Source organism: Xenopus tropicalis, chromosome 7 (assembly GCF_000004195.4).
Source record: "Xenopus tropicalis strain Nigerian chromosome 7, UCB_Xtro_10.0, whole genome shotgun sequence".
NCBI lineage: Eukaryota > Metazoa > Chordata > Amphibia > Anura > Pipidae > Xenopus > Xenopus tropicalis.
The window spans coordinates 94487073-94514268 of NC_030683.2; the positions used below are offsets into that span (position 1 = coordinate 94487073).

Here is a 27196-nt window from a genome sequence, read left to right on the forward strand (position 1 = left end):
GCGTGACATCGCGTAGAGGAGCAGTGGCTGGCGAAGTGGTGCTAAAGTTGTTGCCCCTCACAGATATGGCGCTGTCCTTGCTGCTCTCCGGGACAGTTTTGTTCCTTCTCAGCGCTGAGGTGCTCGCCGCTCGGCTGGAACCCTATGACTCTCTGTATGATAGCGGCGTGCAGGCTTACTATCGGGGGGACTGGCACCCCGTTATCCTCTTTATGGAGAAGGCGCTGAGGAACCGTGAGCTCCTGCGGCGCCACCACATCAGCTGTCGCCTGCACTGTGCCAACCGCACCGGGGGGTTCAGCGATCTGCCCCTTCACTGGGGACCCGTGCAAGACCTGACATTGTTCCAGAGGCTGCTGGACCGAGCTGACTGCCTGAAGCGGTGCGAAGAGGAGAACATCGGGGCGCCTTCTGACTTCTACATAGCCAGCCAGGAGCTGGAGCTGGAGTTCAGCAAGCGCAGCCCGTACAACTACCTCCAGGTGGCTTATTTTAAGGTAAGAGCGCAAAGCTTATAGCAGAGTCTAGTTCAGCAACAGCCGGACGGTCAGTGGTTGGATCGGGGATGATGCAGTCCCACTTCTAACCAGTGATTGCCCGTACTCTTCCTGAACTGGAGATAAAACATCGGGCAATCACTGCTGCTAACTGGGGGATTTCATTTTATGCTGCTCTTTTACATCCGGTCCAGCTGCTGTGGACGTGCCAGATACAGATGTGCGGCTGTCAGTGTGCTGGGATTCCCCAGCTGTTGCTGAACCACATCTCTCAGCATCCCAGTGGCTGTTGGGTGATGTAGAGAGTTGTAGTTGTATAACATGTGCAGCATTCTGTGTGTATTTGGCTGGGCTGATCCCTGTGCATGTGTGCTACTGCCACTAATAGACTTTCTTCTCAGTGCCTAAGTGGAATGATTCCCTCCCCCATTCAAAGCACTGCCACGTATTGAGGTGGGGAATGCCTCCAGAGGGGTGGGCTGCCCTCCTTCCCACACTCACTTGAGGAATGTTACAGGAACCCTTTCCACTCCAGTTCCTACACTTCTGTAAAAGGATTTAGGCCCCAGTCCTGCTTATTTTACTCATCCTGGTGCAGAACTAATAGGAACGCCATGGAAGCCGTCCCACTGATATCCCGTATACCGCCAGGGTTTCATTCATTGTTCAATAACACAGCATGTTACAGAATGAAAATGACAAAAAGAAATGTACGCAGAGAAAAAAATAAAATAAATGTATGTATGTATAACTTTATTTATAAAGCGCCACAAGGGTACGCAGCGCTGTACAGTCTTACAGAATACAAAATTACACACAGGGAGGACGAGTGATATAATCAATAAATACATATATGTATATATATATATAAGTGCCATGTGGTAAGAGACACAGTAGGAAGGAGGTCCCTGCCCCGTAGAGCTTACAATCTGAGTTTATTAATTTTTTTTTTTTTGCGTACATTTCTTTTTGTCATTTTCATTCTGTAACAATTTTTTTGGCTGAACTAATCCTTTCCTTGCAGAGCTTGAAATCACATTTGTGCACATGCAAAATGCCCATTGTTGCCAACTTGCCACTTATACACTATACCACATATACCAGGGTCTGATATACTAAAATTAGGATATCATTCAAAGAGGTCACTGGAGCTCTTGCCCAGTCTTGGGGCCCTAAAAAAACTTTTGGAGGGCCACATCCTACCCACTTGCCACCAACTGGATATATGAAATATAAGGCCATAACTTACAGCATTCATCTCTTATTATTTGGAAATACAGTAGTTGGGAAGTCACAGTACTTGGGAAGACTTGAGTTCAGTAACTGATGGTAACTCCTGTTATATATTCATAGCACTATATAAGAATAAACACTATAAATGAATGAATAATTGGCGGTTGCCATGTTGCTTATTTCAGCAGGGTAGTTCTTCATAATCTTTAGTGCAGGTAGTTACAGTGCCTCCAATCTTCAAAAATAGCTGGTTGAACATTATATTATCTACAAAGAACTCAGTAGCAGTGGCACACACTGTGATTGATTTTTGCTGTCTGTGTAGTGAGGTTGGTTACAACAGTGTTTATTATGTAGTAAGGCAGTGGTCCCCAACCAGTGGCTCATAAGCCACATGTTGCTCATCAACTCCTTGGATGTTGCTCTCAGTGCCCCCAAACCAGGTACAGGTATGATATCCCTTATCCGGAAACCCATTATCCAGAAAGCCCATCTCCCATAGACTCCATTTTAATCAAATAATTCAGAATTTTACAACGGATTTCCTTTTTCTCTGTAGTAATAAAACAGTACCTTGTAATTGATCCCAACTAAGATATAAATAATCCTTATTGGGTGCAAAACAATCCTGTTGGGTTTAATTAATGTTTTATTAATTTTTTAGAAGACTTAAGGTAGGAGATCCAAATTACGGAAAGACCCCTTATCTAGAATACCCTTGGTCCCAAGCATTTTGGATAACACGTCCTATACCTGTAGTTATTTTTGACTTGGAGACAAGTTTTGGTTGAATAAAAACAAAATTTACTACCAAATAAAGCCCCCTGTAAGCCGATAGTGTGTAAAGAGGCTGCCTAATATCCAATCTTAGCCCTTATTTGGCACCTCCATGACCTTTTATGATGCTTGTGTTGCTCTCCAAGTCTTTTTACATTTGACTGTGGCTCACGAATGAGAAAGATCCTTGTGCTAAGGAAACTGCACCATAATGGGGTGCTTGAACCCAAAATGATGGAAACAATCTATTGTAAGGGAAAATACATACCATAGTAAGACATCATGCATTTTATTTTTCACTTTTACACTTAAAGGGAGACTGCACCCAAATGAAATGTCATTCTTAGCAACATTCCAGTAGATGTTAATTAAACATTTAATATGGGCCTCAGAGTTATTTTTTAAATGTAATTGGTACTAAAAGCAGTATCTGTCTGGCTTTTTCTTTTTTCTGTAGCAAAAGTGATCAGAGAAGGAAAAAAGGGTTAAGTTGCAGTTATATTTATAATAATTAGAATTGCATTTTTTTGTTGTGCAAAAATGGGTGGGGGATGAAGTGCCCCTACAACTTGGCAAGTAATTCTGGCTATTGGGAATATTCCTTTTTTCAGATCCATAAAATTGACAAAGCCGTGGCTGCTGCATACACCTTTTACATGGCAAACCCAGAACACATGGAAATGAGACAGAACTTGGAGTATTACAAAATGATGGAAGGTGTCAAGGAATCTGACTTCAGGGATCTGGAAGCAAAACCCCACATGGTAAAAACATGCCCATAAAACCATCATGCTCTAAAGCAAGTGTATTTGCCCATTAGTGGCCCCTGTTTTATATTTCCCAGAAATATAAAATTTAGGGATACAGTAAATTTAGTGAAATAGAAAGTTACTGGTTAACAATAACCATACAGCAGATAATGACAATTTTATTTTATATCCAAGTAGAAAGTGACAGGCATATGTGTAAACTCTGCATAATAAAATCTTGTTATCTTATTGCAGCACGAGTTCCGCTTGGGAGTGAGTTATTATACAGATGAGGAACCGGCGCCTTCTATTGCACATTTTGAGAAGGCGCTGGAGGAATATTTTGTAGCTGATCTTGAATGTCGGAGCATGTGTGAAGGGCCCTATGATTATGATGGCTACAACTACATGGATTACAATTCTGATTTATATCAGAGCATAACAGGTAGAGTTTTATTTCAGATAATGGCACTTTATAATCCACCCTAAATAAACTAAAAGGCTTCACACTTATTGTGCATTTTTGCTGGTTAATTGGCTTTATTCTTTGTAATACCCCAAGGAGTCCTAAAGTAGGTGTTATTATCGCATAATTGATCCTTATTTCTAATTCACTTACATTGTATAAAGAATTAAATAATGGTTTTTGGTTCCCATTCACTTATGTGATTCAGTTTTTTTTAATTTCATGCCAGGGTCACAGCTATTGAGTCACCATCCTGTGAAACAGAAGCTGCAGGCAGGGTAGTTTTTTTTCTTTATAATGTTAGGTGTTAGGATCAGGGGTGTAACTTTGGGAGCACAAAATTACATGTGACACATGATCCCCACCAATCCCTTCACAGGCTCCCGGGTTCCCTTGTGGGATCTGTCCCCCTCTATAGTTACATCACTGGTAAGATGATAAGCCACCCTTGCTTATCCATCTTGTGTTATTCATTATAAGCTGTTCACTTTCACTGTGTCTTTATGTACATTTACATATAAATTATGTGTTTGTCTTTTTTATATTCAGATCATTATGTGCAAATTATGAACTGCAGGCAGAGCTGTGTAACAGAGCTAGCATCACAGCCAGGACGTAAAAAGCCTTTTGAAGATTTCCTCCCCTCACATTTAAACTACTTGCAGTTTGCATACTACAACAGTAAGTTCTTTTTATTCCACTTAACAATAACAATGCTTAAATATGTATCCTGGAAGAGAATATCTTTTCCAGGAAGTATAAATGGTCTACTGTAACTACAGATCAGCCCATTTAATGACAACAAAATGTTAATGTAATGTTAAGGAAAGAAAAACCTTATCACTAAAGTGAATTGCCAAACTTTGTGTCATGTGGTCTGCTTTGGCTGAGGACACTTCTGCTCCAGATTTACTTGTCTATACAATAAATATGTTCCCATCTCTGAAACAGTAGTAGAAAAGAAGATAAAGGCAGAGAGTAAGAATGGCGGCAGAAAAAAGTGAAATACAGAGAAAATGAGAGGTTATAAAATACAAAAGCAAAGATTAAAAGAATGTAGAAATAAATATCATAGCACTAGAAACAAGCAGTTGTTTTGATGTTCTCCATTCAAAGAATGATGGACATTTGCTAGTGATTAAGATATAATAGTTACATTATTAATTTAGGTCAATCAAATACAACTCTTCATCAGGTTAAGTCACTCCAAATGATATCCTAAGTGATCCCCAAGCAGTGGCTCTTGAGCAAAATGTTGCTCACAAGCCCTTTGGTGTTGCTCCCAGTGGCATCAAAGTAGGTGCTAAATTTGTGGCTTGGAGGCAGGTTTTGGACGCAACCTGGAAGAGACCTTCTGCAGGCCAGCAGTCCACATGGGGCTACCAAAATAGCCAATCACACTCTACATTTTGCATCCTCAAGGAACTTTTTTCATGCTTTTATGGCTCATCAACTCTTTTTACATCTAAGTGTGACTTAGAGAAGAAAAGGTTGGGGATCCCTACCCTAGAGCATACACACTCAAACAGACATACATGTACATAACTAACAACAGATCTTGACTGTAGTCCCGAATGTTATGTCTGTCTAAGAAGGCATTCAAACCTGCATATAATGGGGCTTACCAGGACATCCTTTATTACCCTGCAGGCCAGTCCAACCCTAATAAAGAGACAAAGCTATGTTTTTATAGTCAGTGCTTCCAAACAAGTAAATGCTTAAAGGAACAGTAACACCAAAAAATAAAAATGTTTTTAAGTAATCATAATACAATGCACTGTTGCCCTGCACTGGTAAAATTTGCACATTTGCTTCAGAAACACTTTTATAGTTTATATAAAAAGCTGCTGTGTAGCCACGGGGGCAGCCATTCAAGCTGGAAAAAAGGAGAAAAGGCACAGGTTACATAGCAGATAACAGATAAAACACCATTGTATTGTACATAACTTATCTGTTATCTGCTATGTAACCTGTGCCTTTTCTCTTTTAAATGGCTGCCCCCATGGCTACACAGCAGCTTAATTTACTAAACGATAGTAATGTTTCTAAAGCAAACACACCAGTTGCACCAGTGCAGGGCAACAGTACATTATACTGTAGTTCCTTGTATACACTTTGATTTTTTGGTGTTACTGTTCCTTTAACAAAGGCTGGTCCTGTATGGAGTTGGAGTTGAAAAGTTATCTACAAAAAAAATCTATCCTTCTCAATCAAGGGAAGGCCCACAGCACAATTCCCGTTGTTTATGGATGGCAAGCTAAATCTTCCAGTCAGTCTGCAATTAAATACTTATTTTTTTCAGCTAATAATTACACAAAAGCAATTGAATGTGCAAAAACCTACTTGCTATTCTTCCCTAATGATGAGGTTATGAATCAGAATTTGGCTTACTATGCTGCTGTTCTTGGCGAGGAAGAAGCAAAGTTGATAAATGCAAGAGAGGTAAGTCTCTTTAAGATATTTTATGCTGTGTGCCTGTTGCTTGTAAGGGCAAATGAAATAGCATTTCCTTCAGATCTTTGGTGTTTTTGAGTTCAGTGTGAAAGGTTCTAAAACAATTAGTGATAGATTATTTTATTTACTGAGATGCAATAAGCACCAAATTGGATATTTACTTTTAACACATTTTTATACTGTAAATGGTCCACCTTTTCCTTAGTTCTGTACAAAACAAGTAGAACTTCTAGATCAAATGCAATTTAGATTATTTGGAGAAAATAATAAAATCCAGTACAGGAATGGGACCCATTATCCATAATGCGTGGGGCCTAGGATCCTATTTCTTTCCGTTATTTGGATCTTCATGCCTTAAGCTTACTAAAAAATCATTTAAACCTTAAATAAACCTAATAGGATTGTTTTGCCTCCAGTAAGGATTAATTATGTCTTAGTTGGGATAAAGTACATGGTACTGTTTTATTAATACTGAATAATGGGTTTCCGGATAACAGATCCCACACCTGTACTTCAAACACTCACCCAATAGGAGGGATGCCTTTGCAGCTATCAAAAGAACCAATAGAAGTACAAAGTGGGGGCACTAAAGCATCTCAGTCAATGCAGCTATTACTACTTTTCTTCTTAATCTGCAGGGATTACATATCATGTCAGATGAAGATGTAAAGTATTGATTGCTACATAAATAAATGCCGTGAGTGCCCTCCACTGTTTATATATGTGTGTATGTAATAATGTGATTGGCACTGCGTTTAAAAATGTCTCAGGCTAAACTTACTTTTCCTTTTTCAGAATATTAATAGTTATATTCAGCGCAGTCTGCTCGAGAAAGAACTGCTTTACTTTGCCTATGACACCTTTGGAATTCCTTTTGTCGACCCAGTGAGTAACAGCAAATTGCATAATTGTCTGTAAATTGTAAATTATAAATCTGGAACAGGTAAAAAAAATAAAGAAAATTAGTGGAAAATATGCAACAATAACATGGTTAATTAGGCCAAACCAAATGCAGTCAAACAACATTTTGATCATTTGGGTGGTAGTGACCTCTCACGACCTTGAATTCTTGCCACCTGATACAGTGTTAAATTGCTCTTCAATGTTTTTTTGAGGTTTGATTAATCAGCCCCATAGTTTTGTGTTTAACTACAGTGTAGGACATAACCCAAAAAGTCAAAAACACCCAGACTACGTGGTCTTCTTAACTGTGGTATTGATTTTTATGTTTTATGAACATTCTTAATATATGTCTACTAGGGTGATTTTGATACAGCAGTAAAGCTATTGGCCAGGGTTGCTGCATCTCTGATAGGAATTTCAAGAACTTTATTTAATCAACAGTCACAGGCCACAATCTGCCTGTGTCACATTTTAGCCAACACCCTAAGAATGTAGCATTTTCTGTAAAGGTGGCCATACAGGTTCAGATTTTAGCCTTCTTTCGGTGAATGTTTGGATATCGATTGTATATTTAACTGAAACGATCTAACATTCAGACTGAAATTGTAGGATAAATTGGAGGATGTTCTGAATATGAAATAGTTGTCAGACACAAATTGTAAGAAAATGACTTTCTGGAAGTGCATTGTAGCTCCCCCAAGGATATCTTCAGATACACAATACTTGCGTAGATTTTCTCATTATCCAACCGAAATTTTCTAACCTGTCCAATTGACTAAACAAGCAATCGTCATGGTGGGAAAATTATTGGGATGATAATTTGAAGCCCACAACAGTGTGTTTTGTATTTTTATATCGGTGCATGTATGGCCATCTTAAGGGAGTATGCAAGATCATTTTAAGCCTGCTCTTAATCACACCCAGCAAAATAAAATGAATTATTTACTCCCTGAAATGCTGTGTGGGACTAGGACCTAGGTCTTGAGCCAGAAAGTAGAACATTGACAAACTAACATTTACCATCTGATTGGATATAATTAGATTATTCTGTGGATCAGCATGTTCCCTCCTAGTAGTAGATTTAGAGTTTTATTTCTGCTGGATTCATCATCTCTTATAATGAGTTAGATGTTGGACTTTTCTAAACACTTGTGTTTTTTTCTAAATTATATCATCGGTATATTTCTAAAAGCCTTGGATATTGTTCATCTTATCAATCAGCCAGGGTGAAGAATTTTGATTTGGGGGCACCATTGAATGTGCCCAAACATCTGCAGTAGGTTAATTCTGAATCATCAGATAGGGGTAGAATTCCTTTGTTTTTACCTGCATATCTGACAATCCAGCTCTTAAAGTTAGGGGAGTGGAGAAATGATCTTTCGTGCAAATATTTGCAGCAAAGATTGTTTTTGTAACGTGTATGGTCACCTTTACTGTCAGTTTATTTAAACATAACATAGATAACATGGTGTATCTCTCAATTGTATTCCTTCTTGTTTTCAGGATAGCTGGACTCCAGAAAATGTTGTGCCGAAAAGACTCAGAGAAAAACAAAAGTAAGAAATGAATTTACTGCTTTTATTAATAACTAAGGTTTGAGGAACAGAGGAAGAGTAATTTATTAAGACAGGTATAGGTAACCTTATGTTCCATTTTGCTGTCAAAGTGCTCCTGGAACCACCCTTCCAAAAAAAAAATAAATATATGTTTTTATTAGAAGGGGTGACTGCTCCCTTGGGCGATCCAGATGGCTACTGGTGCCTACATGATCACCCTATAATGTACCAAAGGTATGTGGGGAATCAAACAGAACCTGCAAATGCAATCCTAAGTTCATTGCTGGTTGTTGAAGAGCAGTTTTATTTCAATAAAAGGTCAGTAGACATTTAGAAACTCTTAAAAACTTCTTGCTTCTCAATCAAGATATTGCATGAATCACTGCACTCTGGTATATTTCAAATGAAAACTGACACAATCCATTAAGAATTTAAGTTCAACGAAAAACCACCAAGTATTACCTCAAACAGCAAACAACAGTTCCTTTTTACAAATTGGTATTTAAAAACCTGTTGTTTTTGTACAAACCTCAGTTTCTTTTTAACCCCAGAAGAGCAATCAGTGTAGGTAAACCACATTAGCATTTTTAGAGGGATACTGTTATTGTTTACAGTCCACAAAGATTTTTCTTGAATTTACAAATTGGATTATAATAATTCTTTAGGATGGAGAAGGAGACAGCAGCAAGAATTACTGAAGAGATTGGAAACCTGATGAAAGAAATTGAAACTCTTGTTGAAGAGAAGAATAAAGAAACATTAGATTTAACAAGGACAATACGAGAAGGTGAGTCTATTAATTAGTGTTCTCTTGAAGATATATATATATATATATATATATATATATATATATATATATATATATCCACAACTCAGAGGGGCACACCAAACAATGTAGAAAACAGCTGCCTGGGTGCAAGAAAAATTGTACCAGATCTGGTTACTTGTGTGGCTGACCTTGGTATCACACAGTCTCTCATACACACTGTGTCATTTGGTGGTTTGGTCATTTGTGACATACATTTTATCCGTGTCTCCACAACTCCTGTTTTCATCCTTTTTTCACTTTTCTGCCTTGTGCTTGTATATGAGGGACAGGGATAATGGCGATGTCAGGATATGTGGGACAAGTCACACTGGCAGATCAAGTTGTTGGATGAAGTTGTTAATTTGATTATGGCATAAGTATATTGCATAGTTTACCAATTGAAAGTCTCATTGCTCCCCAACAAGACTGGTCTTAAACAGGCTTCCATCCTGGAATTTCTGTATCATATGGTACTTTTACACACCAGTTCTGTGAAGCATTATACCTTGGCAATAAGGGCCAATTGTTCTGATGTGCCTACTGTGTCTTTGGGCACATGTAAGCCCTGGAATTCCCTTGATGGTGCATGTGATTTTTTAGCACGGTAACACCAAATAATAAGATCAGTGAAATAATATAAACCACTAAATGTGCCCTGAAGGACAGGTACTTAGGTCAGACCATAATTACTAGTAGGGACCCTTGCACATACTAACCAGAATAAAATAAACCAGTCTGGTGGATCTTGTGTGATGCCCCTTGGTCTGTCAGGAAATTATATGCTCTCCGTGCGCATTTTTTCCCATGTGCACACTTGGCTCTGTGTGACTGTAGCGATTATTTTTGCTGACATTTAACTGGGTTCCCTTATACCTCTGCAGTATGGAATTATACATTTCCCTGCCGTTCTACTTGGCGGCAATAGGCCATGTATGCCACACTAATCTGTCTCCATGCACATACCGTATTTTTCGGACCATAAGACGCACTTTTTTTCCCCCAGAAGTGGGGGGAAAAAGTCCCTGCGTCTTATGGTCCGAATATACTTAAAAAAAATGTTTTTACTTGCCCGTGTGGTCTCCGTGCAGGGCCCTCCTCTATTCACCGGCGCTTAGCTCTGGCGCTGTGCGCATGCACAATGACGCGCATGCCCATACGCATGCGCGTCATTGTGCATGCGCACAGCGCCACAGCTAAGCGCCGGTGAATAGAGGAGGGCCCTGCACGGAGACCACACGGGCAAGTAAAAACATTTTCTTAAAGTATATCTGTAGGCTATATGCTGGTACAGATGGGGGCAATATGTTGGGTGCTGCTGGTACAGGTGGGGGGCAATATGTTGGGTGCTGCTTGTACAGGTGGGGGGCAATATGTTGGGTGCTGCTGGTACAGGTTCGCTTTTAATGCACATAAAATATTTTACGACAGTATTTGTTTCAGAATCTTTTTTTCTTCATTTCCCTTCTCTAAAAACTGGTGCGTCTTATGGTCCGGTGCGCCTTATGGTCCGAAAAATACGGTATATGTTAGCAACTCATTAGTCACTAAATGCAAACACGGGTTCACAATTTTAGGCTCACAGGGACTTCTGGGAAATGTAGTATGGGCTCAGCACACAGGTTGCCATAGCAACAGAATGTTACTAAAAAGGAATTGTTTATTTTCTTGCTGTATTGTTTGTTAGTATGTCTGACTTTTGATAATAGCACAGTTCTTTATTATTCCTTGTTATGTTTTTTTTTTGTTATGTTACTAAGTCTCTTTCTTTTTTCTGTAACATTATTTAACACATTGTGTCTGTGACAAGCTTTTTGATGCCTTTTTGGGCGTATTATTGTGGGGGAGGTGGTTTCTCACTGTTTGTGAAAACACAGGGCCTTGAGAGAGATATATATATATATACAGTGGAGGAAATAATTATTTGACCCCTCACTGATTTTGTAAGTTTGTCCAATGACAAAGAAATGAAAAGTCTCAGAACAGTATCATTTCAATGGTAGGTTTATTTTAACAGTGGCAGATAGCACATCAAAAGGAAAATCGAAAAAATAACTTTAAATAAAAGATAGCAACTGATTTGCATTTCATTGAGTGAAATAAGTTTTTGAACCCTCTAACAAAAAAAGACTTAATACTTAGTGGAAAAACCCTTGTTTGCAAGCACAGAGGTCAAACGTTTCTTGTAATTGATGACCAAGTTTGCGCACATTTTAGGAGGAATGTTGGTCCACTCCTCTTTGCAGATCATCTCTAAATCCCTAAGGTTTCGAGGCTGTCTCTGTGCAACTCTGAGCTTGAGCTCCCTCCATAGGTTTTCTATTGGATTAAGGTCCGGAGACTGACTAGGCCACTCCATGACCTTAATGTGCTTCTTCTTGAGCCACTCCTTTGTTGCCTTTGCTGTATGTTTTGGGTCATTGTCGTGCTGGAACACCCATCCACGACCCATTTTCAGTTTCCTGGCAGAGGGAAGGAGGTTGTCGTTCAGGATTTCACGATACATGGCTCCGTCCATTTTCCCGTTAATGCGAATAAGTTGTCCTGTGCCCTTAGCAGAAAAACACCCCCAAAGCAAAATGTTTCCACCCCCATGCTTGACGGTGGGGACGGTGTTTTGGGGGTCATAGGCAGCATTTTTCTTCCTCCAAACACAGTGAGTTGAGTTAATGCCAAAGAGCTCTATTTTGGTCTCATCAGACCACAGCACCTTCTCCCAGTCACTCACAGAATCATTCAGGTGTTCATTGGCAAACTTCAGACGGGCCTGCACATGTGCCTTCTTGAGCAGGGGGACCTTGCGAGCCCTGCAGGATTTTAATCCATTGCGGTGTAATGTGTTTCCAATGGTTTTCTTGGTGACTGTGGTCCCTGCTAATTTGAGGTCATTAACTAACTCCTCCCGTGTAGTTCTAGGATGCTTTTTCACCTTTCTCAGAATCATTGACACCCCACGAGGTGAGATCTTGCGTGGAGCCCCAGAGCGAGGTCGATTGATGGTCATTTTGTGCTCCTTCCATTTTCGAACAATCGCACCAACAGTTGTCACCTTCTCTCCCAGCTTCTTGCTAATGGTTTTGTAGCCCATTCCAGCCTTGTGCAGGTCTACAATTTTGTCTCTGACATCCTTGGACAGCTCTTTGGTCTTTCCCATGTTGGAGAGTTTGGAGTCTGCTTGATTGATTGATTCTGTGGACAGGTGTCTTTTATACAGGTGACTAGTTAAGACAGGTGTCCTTAATGAGGTTGACTAATTGAGTAGAAGTGTCTAACCACTCTGTGGGAGCCAGAACTCTTAATGGTTGGTAGGGGTTCAAAAACTTATTTCACTCAATGAAATGCAAATCAGTTGCTATCTTTTATTTAAAGTTATTTTTTCGATTTTCCTTTTGATGTGCTATCTGCCACTGTTAAAATAAACCTACCATTGAAATGATACTGTTCTGAGACTTTTCATTTCTTTGTCATTGGACAAACTTACAAAATCAGTGAGGGGTCAAATAATTATTTCCTCCACTGTGTATATATATCCAAAAAAGACCAGCAACACCGAGTTATATTCCAAAAACAGTCAATTGTGTATTAAAAACGCATGAACAGCTGTTCATGCGTTTTTAATACACAATTGACTGTTTTTGGAATATAACTCGGTGTTGCTGGTCTTTTTTGGATATTTAAATAATTTACCTTGCACCCGAGCTAAGAGCTGAAGCAGAGTGCCACCCTGGGTTTGCTATATATATATATATATATATATATACATAGCTGCAGTAGAAAGCACTCACGGCTTCAATTGTTCAAAAGTATCAAAAGAGTTTTATTGCTCCACACTCACATCGACGCGTTTTGATCCACAAGGGACCTTGTGAATCGAAACGCGTCGATGTGAGTGTGGAGCAATAAAACTCTTTTGATACTTTTGAACAATTGAAGCCGTGAGTGCTTTCTACTGCAGCTATGTGAATATTTTTGGTGAGCACCCGGCACGTGGCCTGCGATTGGTGAGTGCCGTCAGTGGAACAGATTATATATATATATATATATATATATATATATATATTTTTTTTTTTTTTTTACAAACAGGACCTGCACTCCCCTAATAAGTTTCGTTCACCTATTTTGAGAGTGCTGGTCCCATTTATAAAAATTTACATATTTTTGACCATGAATATTGATATAAAATATATATTTATATGGATATTTGTTTGCAACAGTTTTTGTGCAGCTGGCAGACTGTAACAGAGAATTTCGCTAATACCACCAGCATTAAAAATTAGAAGCCAAAGCAGTTATAACTGATTACTTAGCTACTATTTGCATGATTTTCTCCAACTAATAAGATAATTTACTACTATTTTGACTCTTATTTTTTTCAAGATCTGTCATATTTGTAAATTGCATTTTCAAATGACATAAAAGTTCTCTGTTTAATAAGGAGAGTTTACAGGATTCTCTTTTTTAACTGTCTCCTTAAAATGTTGTTCTTTAGGCGGTCCTGTGTTGTTTGATGAAGTCAACGTAGTGATGAATTCAAAGACTTTGAATGGATCTCAAAGAGTTGTTACTGATGGTGTTATCTCAGAAGAGCAGTGTCGAGAACTTTTAGGACTTACAAATGTAAGTGATTCTCCATACCTGAGTAAAAAAAACCTTGTCTTGGACTAGCTGCTTTTGAGCTCCAACTTCCTGCAGCAACAGGAGGTTATTTTCTAAAAACACTTACTAAATAATTCAAGTATTAACCGACAAATACTTAATCCAAATAGCTGTGGATCACTTTGGCTTTGCTAGGTTAGTTATGGTTTGTTTGCATTACATTGCTGTATTGGAGGTAATTAAGTGTTGTTATTATGCTAATAATTTACATTTTTTTCTTTTTATTTAATTATTAAATTACTATGGGTACTCTTTTCATATACTTTTAGTAACCTGTTTACTAATACCTATTTTGTTACGGCAACTCCATTATAGTCCCTTAGTGCTGTTACTTGGAAAAGCAGCGCTAGACTTACCAATACATAGACTAGTCACATTTTGGCTGCAGCTCTATGAAGAAATTTATTTCCCCTCCAACCCAGGAGATCTGAACGAGTGGATGAAGAACACATAACTAGAAATATATGTTTTCTTAGGGGCAACATAATGTTAGAAAACATCTTTAAAGAATGTGTTTTGTTTGGTACCTTTAGAACCGGGAGGAACAACAATAAGACACAAGCTTTACTGAATTTTTTTTTTTATTTGATTTTATTGAATATTGATCATGGTTACTTCACCATGACCATTTGTTAAATAAATGATAAAAAAAGAGAAAGCAAATATACGCCATTTGGCTATGAGGTAGATTCCTCTCTATCTCCTTTTGCAGAGTCACTTATGGTTACTTCACCATGACCCTTTGTTAAATAAGTGATAAAAAAGAGAAAGCAAATATCTTCCATTTGGCTATGAGGTAGAGAGAAATGATAAAAAAAGAGAAAGCAAATATATGCCATTTGGCTATGAGGTAGATTCCTCTCTATCTCCTTTTGCAGAGTCACTTATGGTTACTTCACCATGACCCTTTGTTAAATAAATAATAAAAAAATAAAATAAAATGAGAAAGCAAATATCTGCCATTTGGCTATGAGGTAGATTCCTCTCTATCTCTTTTTGAAGAGTCACTTATGGTTACTTCACCATGACCCTTTGTTAAATAAATAATAAAAAAATAAAATAAAATGAGAAAGCAAATATCTGCCATTTGGCTATGAGATAGATTCCCCTCTTTTTCCTTTTGCAAAGTCACTAACGTTTTAGTTGTAGAAGGCCTTCTACTCTAACCTTGAGTTAAATAGCTTTTGTGATCATGAATCTGATATCGTGGGTAGCCATAGTGAATGGAGATTTCTAAATCCTGCTGCCGCTGTTTAAAATATTGTTTTTTGCCCAGGGCGGTGTTTTTGCATGCCTCCCTCCTCTCCTGCATTTTTTCCTCTGCTGCATTTTTTTCTTTAGGTGGTCAATCTCCACTCTGGTCTGTATTGGCTCAGTCACTTTGATATTTGATTTTTTGCAGTTTGATGCTTCATCAAGAACAGAGGAGCCTGCCTCTTTCTTTCTGCTCTTCAGGCTCACTGTTTCTACACTGCTGCTGTTGTTATCTTGTGTTTTTGCTTTATCCACTGTTCTTTCTTTAGCTCGATCTTACTCTGATCGTCTAGTAAAGCTCCTGAGTAGATTTTATTTGGCCCACTTACATTTGATTGTTCTTTAGTCTGGGCTTCTTGAATGGTGCAGTCTGCAGAGGAGAGATCTCCTGGATCAGACATTAGGGCTCTGGCACACGGGGAGATTAGTCGCCCGCGGCAAAACTCCCTGTTCGCGGGCGACTAATCTCCCCGAGTTGCCTTCCCCCTGCCATCCCACTGGCGAACATGTAAGTCGCCGGCAGGATAGCAGGCGGGGGCGCGATTTCGCACAAATCGCCGAAAAAGCCTCGCGAGTCTTTTTCGGCGATTTCCCGAAATCGCCCCACCGCGTCTGCCATCCCACCGGCGACTTACATGTTCGCCGGTGGGATGGCAGGGGAAGGCAACTCGGGGAGATTAGTCGCCCGCGAACAGGGAGTTTTGCCGCGGGTGACTAATCTCCCCGTGTGCCATGGTTTGCATACCATTATAAAATGCTCCATAATTTGCCTGCCTGTAGCAGTGTACAGGTAAGGGCTGATTCACCAGTGACATGCCTATTGGTTCTTGCCCTGGAGGCCAGATATATCTTTGGTTCTCAGGTCTGTATATCCAGCCATAACTGTTCATAACTGAACGTACTGGTCCATGGAGGACAAGCAGAATTTGGATGCCAATTATCTGGAAATAACAAAGATCAGTGTTAAACATCTGCCTTTACCAATTGTAGCCATATAGCATGTGAACATCTACATTTCTATATTCATTCTCACTATTCCAAAAGGGGAAATTATAAGGATAAACATTGCCCAGGCTGCAGATGAACAAAGCAAATGCCCCTGGAGCCCAAAAATGCCATCTGTTTTGCCTTGTAATGTGACTGAGGTGCAAGGGGCAGTAGAGTGAGCTTGAAGGGTTGAGCTTTTCTGTTAAAATAAATGTTACAAATCACTTTAAGCACTTGCAAAAGAAGATAGATACTCATAGTGAGCACTTATAAGAAATGAAAATATATATTAAAAACAGTTAAGGAAAGATTGTGTGAAATCCATATTCCCTATTAAGGCCAAGTGGAGTCAGTGTACCCAATAATAAATGAATCCGTCTAGCCCCTTTTTTGAGAAATTCTTTCAACATATCAATTCCACAGCGTAACTTTGGAACACCATTAACAGTCTGATATCTTAATTGATGCACCCCATGATGACAGGCCATCTCGTGTGGTGGATTGTTAATAGTCCAGGGATCTGGACATTTATTGTTGAACAATAAAAGTATCACTTCTACGATACTTTTGTATTTGTTTGTTTCGTATTTGTTATTATAGCTGCCTGCGGTGATTATTACTGAATCTCGGCCTGTGGCACTTTGTTCTGTGCATCGAGTGGTGTTGCTGCTGCCCTCTCTGGGCAGAGCAGTTGGACTGTTAATGCTGATGCTAAAGGTTCTGTTGGAGGGCTATTGCATATCCATTCTTATGTTTCTAAATGTCACATTATAACCAACTATTGGTGCCATACCCAGGTTATTCTTCTAACAATTGTATACTTGCTTCCTAATTAATAACTCAAAAACCCAGAACAATCTGTTGCCATTTCGCTTATAAATCTCAGCCTTGTGTGACTTATTTTGGTGGGCCAGAATATCCTAAGAATCACCCAGACTAAGATGGAGAAAGCACTGGCTGAAATATTTTTGCCCATTTTATGGGGGCTCTGCTGCAACCAAGAATCTGATCCCACTGGAAAGAGACTGTTGATGAGTCTCTTGTCAGTGTGACAGCATGGTGTTCCTGTCTCAGTATGTGCCAGTTGCACAGCTATTGGCACATGTGACAGCAGGAACAATTTACAATGCTGATAGGCAACACTGTCCGTGTATCGTATTGTCATAGCTGTGCCTGATAGTGCTGCTTTCACTTTAATTTAAGTAATGGGATGTTGTGGCTTTAGAACATGCTGTTAATATGGTTTGTTATTGAATGAGCTTTGTTATTAAAAATTTCAAAATAACAATATAACCATCTTCTCTTTAGTGTTATACATTTAAGGGGCTGACGGGCTATGCTTTTTCTTACAGTATTTCTGAACTAGGCCTCTGTTCTGTTTCAGGCAGCCGCTTCAGCTGGTGATGGGTACCGTGGCACAACCTCCCCTCATACTCCAAATGAAAAGTTTCATGGTGTTACTGTGTACAAAGCACTTAAGGTTTGTTTTGAACTGCTTCTGTTTTCTCTGCTATGCAAAAAGAAATAAAGGGTGGCTGTATGACTTGTATCCTAGGGCAAGAATAGAGAAAACAGCTTGTGGTGGTAACGGGAGAATGAATAAGGTGGAGACAGAGTTTTTTGCCAGTTAGCAAGATAGGTTGTATTTTGCTCAATCATGGCGTGTATGGTACTCAGTCCATTAAAAGGGGCTGCTGGTTAATGAACTTGACCAGGAACTGTAGTGGATGCTTCTGTGGAACAATCAGGGGGTAAGTAGTTTCCTGTATGCAGAAAAGGAGAGGTAGGTAGGCCAAACGGTCTGAAGTTCTTGAATCGCAACTAAAATCTGCCGGTGTATGCATTTCCAGTTGAATGTGTCTCTGTACTAACCCCTAGCCACACCTCTTAACATTAACGCTAGATATTTTGCATGTTACAATGACAAAGTCAGAAATCTTTATTTGAACGCAAAAGTGGACTTCTGCATGATCCTGTGTCAGTTGCATTGCTTGATAAGCACAGATATCCATTAGTCAAATCTTTATTGTGTTGTTTTCAGCTGGGGCAAGAGGGCAAGGTCCCTTTAAGCAGCGCACTCTTATACTATAATGTTACCGATAAAGTAAGAAGAGTGGTAGAGTCATACTTTCGACTGGACAGCCCACTCTACTTCTCATACTCCCACCTCGTCTGCCGAACTGCTGTTGAAGGTAAAATAAAACTATTCACCTTTATTCCTTTGTTGATATGGTGACAGTGTTTTATTAAATTAGCTTTTTATTTAGGTCAGAATGTTAAGAAACCAACATTTAGTTACATACTGTCTAAGGTGAGCATCCATTTAAAAAATCTTAGAATTTTGCATAAAGTCAACATTTTTGTTTCTCAAGACATATTGCCAATAATAATGCTTACGAACAACTACACAATTTAAAACTTGACCCAAGATTAGGTTTGAAGGCCCAGACTCTTTCAGTCCTCTCCCTTAAAGGCAAGGTAAATTCAAACCTACACCCTGAAGCCAAACATTTTTTAAAGGAGAAGGAAAGGTAAAAACTAAGTAAGCTTTATCAGAAAGGTCTATGTAAATACAGCCATAAGCACTCACAGAAATGCTGCACTGAGTTCTCTGTCAAAAGATTTCTTGTGTCTCTAATTTATGTGCCAGAGACACGCAGCTCTCTGCTGTCTCCTCTCTCCTTCTCTCCCGCTCTCCCCTCCCTCAAGAATGCTTAGAACTCACTCCCCCCCCTTAGGAATATGGATCTGAGCCAATCAGCAGGAAGCTCACTCATAGGGGCACATTTACTAATCCACGAATCCGAATAACGAATGGGAAAAAATCGTATTGGAAACGAAAATTTCGTAAGATCGCAAATATCACGCAAATGCTTCCGAAAAAATCATATTAGTCACAATAATATCGTATTGGCGATCCGAAAGTCACGAAATTTTCGTACCGAACAATTGTAAACAGCGGTAAAACCTTTCCGATTTTTTCGTGCAAACGTCCGAAAGAGTCGTGTAGCGTACGAAAAAGTTGTGCGCCGTACAAAAAAGTCGTGCAGATGCCCGAAAAAATCGGCGAAAATACACTCGGAGCGTTCGCATGAACGCTCGTGCGTTCGTGCTTTTGTAAATGTGCCCCATAGTCTTACTAACTGAGCATGTACACTTGGTCTGGGTGTCTGTGCAGGAGCGAGGCATTATGGAAACTTTCTTTACACAGCTCATCGTTTTTTCTTCCCGTTTGGCTTCTGATCATCTGAACAGGTGAAATATGGGGAGACTTAAGGGCACTATTGAGACAACTGAAGGTATGCCTGCAGCTTGAGATTAACTCTTTATTAGCCCTTCCTTCTCCTTTAAAGATATCATCCTACAAAATGTTGGTACATTGCAATTGATCACATCCCTAATACCAAGATATGGGATTGACAGATCACAACTATTAGTGCAATGTCAGACCTTCTGGATAAAGAAGCAAGTAACTTTTTCAACTGAGGGTTAATGAATTGGTGGTTATGTATTCATTATTATATGAATATGTATGTATACTTTGGAGTAATGTTGTACTGATGGTTGTGTGGCTTAATGCTCCATGTGACCTATCTGGTCCGCTTTCAGGGTGTAGGTTTGAATTTACCTTGCCTTTAGGGGGGTTGATTTGGACCTTGGGCCTTGAAACCTAATTTTGGTTAAGATGGGTGTGGTTTTACTGGGTTTTAAATTGTAAATTTGTTAGTAAGCACTATTACTGCCAATATGTGTTGAGGTGTAAAAAATCACTGAAACATTGACTTTATTATGAATTAATAAAAGACTTTTTTAATGGGGCGTGCACCTTCCTTCAATATTTATCTATGATACACAACTTTGGTGCAGCACCTGAAATTTAAATGTATACGATTCTTCTGGAGAAAAGTGCAGGCTGCTTGAAACTGTATCTACAGTTTGGTCATTTCCCTATGAGACCAAACTGTAAATTTTATATGCTATATCCGTGCTATTTATAACTGAAAGGGACCAGTGTTGCCATCCCTCTCCTGCCACTGCTGCTCTCATCCATGGGTGCTCGGATCCATCACAGCTGGAAAGAGGAACCTGTAAAGAGGAAGGGGGCTAGAGAGACAGATGGAGGGAGTGAGCAGCAGGACAGGAGAGTGGGCTGAATGGTAAGGTGGGCGCCAGCAAAAGAGTAGCTGACAGAAAGGTGGGAGTAAGTCAAGCTAAAAAGATAAGCAGAAGGAGCAGTGGTGGAGGAGATGGAGGGTAAAGAAATGGACATAAAATGAATGGACGGGAGGGAAGGAACAGTTGTGTGTATCCATTTATGGGCATGAATGTTTAGTCAGGCAGTGTTACAGGGGGGGATCTGTTTCCATATAACCCAACAATTGCCATTACTGAAATATTTTTGTTTTGTGTTACAGAGAAACAGGAGGGAAGAAAGGATTTAAGTCATCCTGTGCATGTTGACAATTGCATTCTAAATGCAGAAGCAAATATGTGTATAAAGGAACATCCAGCTTATACTTTCCGTGATTACAGGTACATGCGGGATATGACCATACACCCATTACCTTGCCATACACAATAACACGTAGTCCAGTTCTGTATGTTCTTTTTCAGCTGATAGGGGGGAGTTGTGTTCCCACTACAAATATTTTCAAAAAAAGCAGGGGTTCAGGAAGGGTTGGACCAAACATTTCAAACAGAGCAGAGGCATGCTGGTAGCTTTACAGGAGCTCTAGAAAATGGGATCGAGAAGCAGATTAAAGTGGATAATTAGTACCGTATATACTCGAGTATAAGCCGAGTTTTTCAGCATCAAAAATGTGCTGAAAAAGTGGTCCTCGGCTTATACTAGAGTATATACGGTAACTTTGCCTTCGTTGAGGGATTGTGGGAGTAGTAGTTCCCAGGCATGGTCACATGGCTGCACGGATAGCCGGCAAACTCACCCACGGTGGAGATGTAAGAGGGGAGCGTATTCTCTGTAAATCAGGTGAGAATACAGGTTTTCCCAACGTCCGAGTCCCCAGTGATCACTAACTTCACCACCAGGCTGGGACGCGGCGGAACAGATACGGCTATTGCGCAATACCTGGCACTGGCCGCTCCCCGCCTCACGGACCGAGCCGCCCCATTCCCCCCTCCCCAGGCAGGTCCGTACAGGCAGCGCTAACCCGGGGCTTGGGCAGAGCTGAGAGGCAGCAGGCAGGGCTCTTCCGCACTGGCACATTGTGCAATCTTTCCATTGCCGTAATGTTGCACAGGGAAACGCTCTGCACGCACAGGTTCTGGTTCTGTTGAGCAGTTTAGTCGCTTGTCTTGTTTCCAGAGTTGCTGCTACCTGGTGTGAATGCTGCACATGTGCAATATTACTGCCTGTTACCTGCAGCTTTAATTGCATCAATATCCAGTTCTGGTAATACAGAATCAGTGTATCCCTGGCCCTGGCTTGGGACAGACCTACATACAATACACTGGCCAGGCTGCCTGCTCTTGAGATTCTGCCTTTATTCTGCTCATAGCAGCAGAAGCAGCATTTCTTCTGAGCAGGCGACTTCTTTCATGTGTGCTTATGTCACTTAACTAGTATGTGTAGCATGCTGTCTTGCCAGATTCTCACTCTCTGCTTCTGGGTAATGGAAGTGAAAAGCTCAAATGCTAAATGCATATTCTGCTTATTAAACTTATATGAAGGACATATATTTTTGTGAATGCATTATAGCGGGAAAGTAGATATTTGCAAATTCCTATCTATTTAGTAGGGCTGATGCACTCTCACAAATAGAAGTTATTAGACAGTATAGACAGTTAAAAAAAAAACTTAGCAGTAGCGGCTGCATTTCCCACCCTAGGCTTATACTCGAGTCAATACATTTTTCCAGTTTTCTTAGGTAAAATTAGGTACCTCGGCTTATATTCGGATCGGCTTATACTCGAGTATATACGGTACTTGTTTCTTGAAATTTTTACAGAATTAGTAATAGGTTTATATGGGAAAGTTGTTTCCTATAAAGTCTAGAAGATAAAATAGGGCTTGCCAAATTAACATTTTTCTTTTTGTCGTAGTGTCACTTTGTGTGCAGATCTAAATTTCTGCATTAAATTCAATATAATAGCTGGGTAGGCACAATGTAGCCCCTTATATTTTGCTTGTACTGTGTCGAAGATCAGACCATACACTGGCAGCCCATTTACTAACTGCACATGCAAGTTGTACAAGTCATAACATGGATTCACCATCATATTTTCCTTTTCTTATAGTGCCATACTATATCTAAATGGGGATTTTGAAGGAGGAAATTTTGTTTTTACAGAACTTGATGCAAAGACAATAACTGTAAGTATTTTCCTCCTCCCTGTTTAATGCAGAAATTGGTTCTGTTCACTAAACCCTGCCCTTTTTTGTTTCTTATTAATCCATAGTCCTTCAAAACCACTGCCAAGGCAAGCAGTATCTGTGAGCCGGCCAGCTGGCCTGTGCACTTAATTATCACACTGGGCTGGCAGGTTGTTTTAGAGTTATTGTGGCCACACAAAAGCCAATAAAAACGATCTTTCCAATGGAGTCCACAGTTTATTGGCCAATATATGTGGACCTCCCAGTTGTTTTGATCCTGGTGGGGAAAATTTTAATCTTTGACCCAAGGAAAGGCCATGGCTCACATGGATGAGGTTATGGGTTCATTGGAAATAACTGGGTGTTTCTTGGGCAGATTAGGGGAATACCCTGAATTGACCCCTTTTTTAATTTTCAAAGTGTGGGAGGAATGCTGTCCTTTTAAAGGATTTAGATATTTTCAAGTACACATTTTACCTGCACCCAGACATGTTGTGTTTTTTTTTTGGTGTGTGCTCCTCCATGCTCCACAAGTTTATAGATTTATATTTTATTTGAGATTTAATCAGTTTGGTATGGGTATAGATTTGAATGCCTTCTATTTTTGCTTTTTTGTGGATTTTATTCAATCAGACCTATATGCTGTTTCTAGGCTGAAGTGAGACCACAGTGCGGGCGAATGGTGGGATTCTCATCTGGAGAAGAAAATCCTCACGGAGTAAATGCCGTCACTAAAGGCCAGCGGTGCGCTGTTGCCTTATGGTTCACTCTAGATCCCCGTCATAACGAGAGGGTAAATTAATAGCAGGATTATGCTGCTTTGTTTGTTTTAGGGATTATAGCACAAAGGTGCTATTTTAATTATGCACATTATATATAATTATGACAGTGAGTAACCTCATCCCAAGGTACAAATGATACACTGCCCTTCAAGTACCTGATTTAAAGTTAACTAACATTTCTACTGAGTACATTCACAGACGTTGTGCAAGTGATACACTATTACATTATATACAGAAGAAGGAAAAACAGTATTATTAGCATGGGCTAAATTTGTATTTTGTGTTTAAGCCCAAACCCAATTATTGTCTGGGTTACACATCTGAGTGTTATGCAAACCACTCTGGAACATTTAAACTGCATTATTCTAGTGGTGCCCACACTGTGAATACTTGGTAGGCCATTCTGTAGGTAGCCATATTGTGTTTGCACCTCTGGCAGATAAAACATATTTGTCACATTAACCCTGGTCCCTGTCATACACACACAGCCTGCAGTGGGTCGGATACCAGCAGGTTACCCACAGAAAACGGGTAACCTGCTTGCGGCTACAAATTAATTTATAAAGTAAAAAATGCAAGTTACAAACATGAAGTACCACTAGTTTCAAGTCTCAAATCATGATACTAAACTAAAAACTATGACACAACCTGTGTGCCATAAAGTGTAAAACTCAGTGAAGGGGCTCAATCAAACAGTGATGTAGGTTTCACCGGGCCCACTTCAATAAGCACCATGTAAAACTAAAAAAACCACTGGAGAGCCAAATGCCTTCTATGTTGTTTATTGGTTTAGAAATGCATAACACATGCATCTCTAAACCAATAAACAACACAGAACGCATTTGGCTCTCTAGTGGATTTTTTATTTTTACATAAACTAAAAACTAGCAGTGCAAATTTATAATTATTAGACATGGTACCGGATGCCTAGATATATGGCACTGCTTGTTATCAACTCTATAAAGAAACCTCATTCTCAGGGTATTGGTACTTGGATCTAAAAAATAACAAAAGTGGTATAAAGGTGATACCTTTATTGGCTAACTAAGATAACCATAGCAAGCTTTCAGAACATTTTAGCAAGCTGATTACGGTACATCACCTTTTCCTGTATCTACTTGGATCTGTGATCCCATTGAAAGCTCAGTGACCAAAAGGAACTTGAAATGCTAGGATTTGGCCCTCTAGAAATGAATGAGTGTCTAAGCAGTAATCTACTGAAACAAAAGTGCACTGGAAGGGAGCAGGCAACTATCATTCAACTGTGTTGGAGGACCAGTTCTGAAAATGTTCCCCTCTGTCCCTCCCAAGCTTGGGAATGCCTGGTGTACCATAATGTTACAAGGCACTGAAAGCTTCCCCTCTGCCTTCTTCATTTTTATAGTAATTTTTGGAAAGTGCAGCTCCTGAAACACACACACCACTGACAGGCAAAAATCAACCAAAAGATTTAGCAGTTTTGTTTCTTATGTTTTTTTGTTGTTATTTTAGGAAAGAGTTCAAGCTGATGACTTGATAAAAATGCTCCTTAGTCCGGAGGCAGATCTGTCCCAGGAGGAGGCACAACAAACAGCAGAACCACTTTCTCTAGGGGAAGCCAATCTGAGACAGTCTGGCTCAGAATCACCATCTGAGACCCCTGATGCTAAAGATGCAGATAAACAAACAGATACTACAGATTCAGTTGCTGCAGAAAGCACAGACTCTTCTATAGAACACGTGCGCGGACCACCTGTGGACTCCAAACCCAAGACAGAATTATAACATTAATGTGGGACTTTTGGTTGTGCCTCGGAGACTGCTCTGAACCAGGGAGATAACATTTCCAAAAAAAGTTTAATGAAAAACCAAAGCATAACGTTAATGTTTTTCATTTTGTTTTTAATCATTCCTGGAAGAAAAGCACAACGGCAGAGACGACTCATGAGTCATGAATGTTGCATGTACAAATTTACAAAGAGTTTTCAATTCCAAGAGGCAGTTCGTGCTAGAACCTAACAGTGTGCATTCTGGCTTGCATCTTTTTCTTTTTTTACAGGAGGAAGTTTTTCTGTTTTTAAACCAGGCCCTGCAGTCCCATGCAATAAGTGGATACCAAGGGGAAATATCTAGTTTGCTTGTTGTTTCCACTTGTTTACAAGAATGGGTGACAGTTATGATGGAATACCTAATTTTTTGCCTTGATCCTTTCATGGAAAATAGATACTGAACTTTTAATATCGAACATTAGAAAAAATGACCGATTGGGCTCAAAATATTTTTAAATGAATTTTGAAGGCAGAATTTCTTTGTGTCCTGATGTTTTTGTTGCAGAGATATTCAGTCAACTGTATTTTCAGTGAACAGTGTAATAATCTAGGACCTACACTGGTTGTGTATTTATTTGGAGCCGGTCTTGCAGAATAGCCTGTGTTTGCAAAACAACCAAGTGTGAGTTTTTCATGTTACACTGTTCCACATGGTTTGTATGTTTATGTGGTTGCGGAATGATTGAGAGAAATCGGTCAATGTGCAATTTTATGACTTGAAACTGTGGCTCATATAAATAAAAACTGGCAATGTTTGGGATATAGAGGATGTCTTCTATGCAGGCTAATTGTTTCTTCCAGGATGTGACACCCTTGCAGGAGGGGGGGTTCTGCGACAGATGAGATTCAATGATGATAAATATAAGTTCTTATGTTTCAGATTTAAAATATGCAAGCCACCTACATTTTTAATGGGACTATGTTTGGACAGTAACTGTTTATAAACTGCTGTAGCAAGCAATCGCAATGAGCAGCTTGAAGCTGGTAAGAATATGTAGAATATATGGAGAGTATTCAGTGCTGTTTTAGTCTCCAAGATATTTATGGAATAGAAAATGGCCAAAGAAGAGTAACTAAGCTAATAAATGGCATGGGAAGTCTCAGTTATGAGGGAATGCAGAACAAGTTAGCATTGTTTACATCATAGGGTGAAAGAGCTCCTACAGTCTCCAACATATTTTACCTAATCTGTGAGCTTCCTTAGAAAATTCTGCTTATACTCTAAATACTGTAATTCTAATAATTCATTAAAACCCTTAAGAAATTTGGTCTTTGAAGGTGGCCATACACATGGCAATTCTGATCTTTCCAGCGACCAACGGTCGCAAGAAAGATCGTTCGTTTCCCCCACTGACGTTCATGACTGATTCGTCTGATGTGGAGGTAGAAACAATATGAATTCTATCTCCACCTGCCAATTCAGTCCTGAACATAGATTTTGTTCGGGCGGCATCAAAATCTTTTAACCTGCCCGATTGACGAGACGACCAATATCCGCAGCCTTTGCGATGTCGTCTCATGGATCCACCATACACGCACCAAATTTTGTACGAAACAAGGTTTCAATCCAATCCAATATTGTTTACATAAAATACAATTATCCCCAGCTCTGTCTAGCTTTAACCACCTTTTTTTTGGTGAAATGGAAATTTCAGCATCAAGTTTCTGAAGAAGCTGCTTAGAACTGAATTGTATCCGTTTGGTTTTCCCACGTTCTGTGTTTGGGAAGTTGATCTTTGCAGTTTGGCAGGTGTGGCTCTGCTGGAGTGCAGTATAGATTGCACCTCTATATCAGATCTCAGACAGGGATCTTATTACCCAACTTTGCCTTTCCTTCCACCTTTTAACTTAGTTATCTTCCTAGCCTTTGAACAAATCTTGCTGTCTTCTTCCTGCAAAAAAAAGAAAATAAAAATTCGCTTTGTGAGAAGTAAA

General features: G+C 39.6%; 1 protein-coding gene across 1 annotated transcript; it reads left to right on the forward strand.

Annotated features, from left to right (window-relative positions):
• p3h1 (prolyl 3-hydroxylase 1) lies at window positions 1-27196 on the forward strand. The gene is made up of 15 exons (NM_001097231.1): window positions 1-497; window positions 3119-3271; window positions 3512-3701; window positions 4272-4403; window positions 6025-6164; window positions 6972-7061; window positions 8583-8635; window positions 9301-9422; window positions 13930-14057; window positions 17722-17817; window positions 18379-18529; window positions 20753-20870; window positions 22596-22671; window positions 23324-23464; window positions 24945-27196. The coding sequence occupies exons 1-15, from the start codon at window positions 66-68 to the stop codon at window positions 25215-25217; spliced, it is 2295 nt and encodes a 764-aa protein (NP_001090700.1). The 5' UTR covers window positions 1-65; the 3' UTR covers window positions 25218-27196.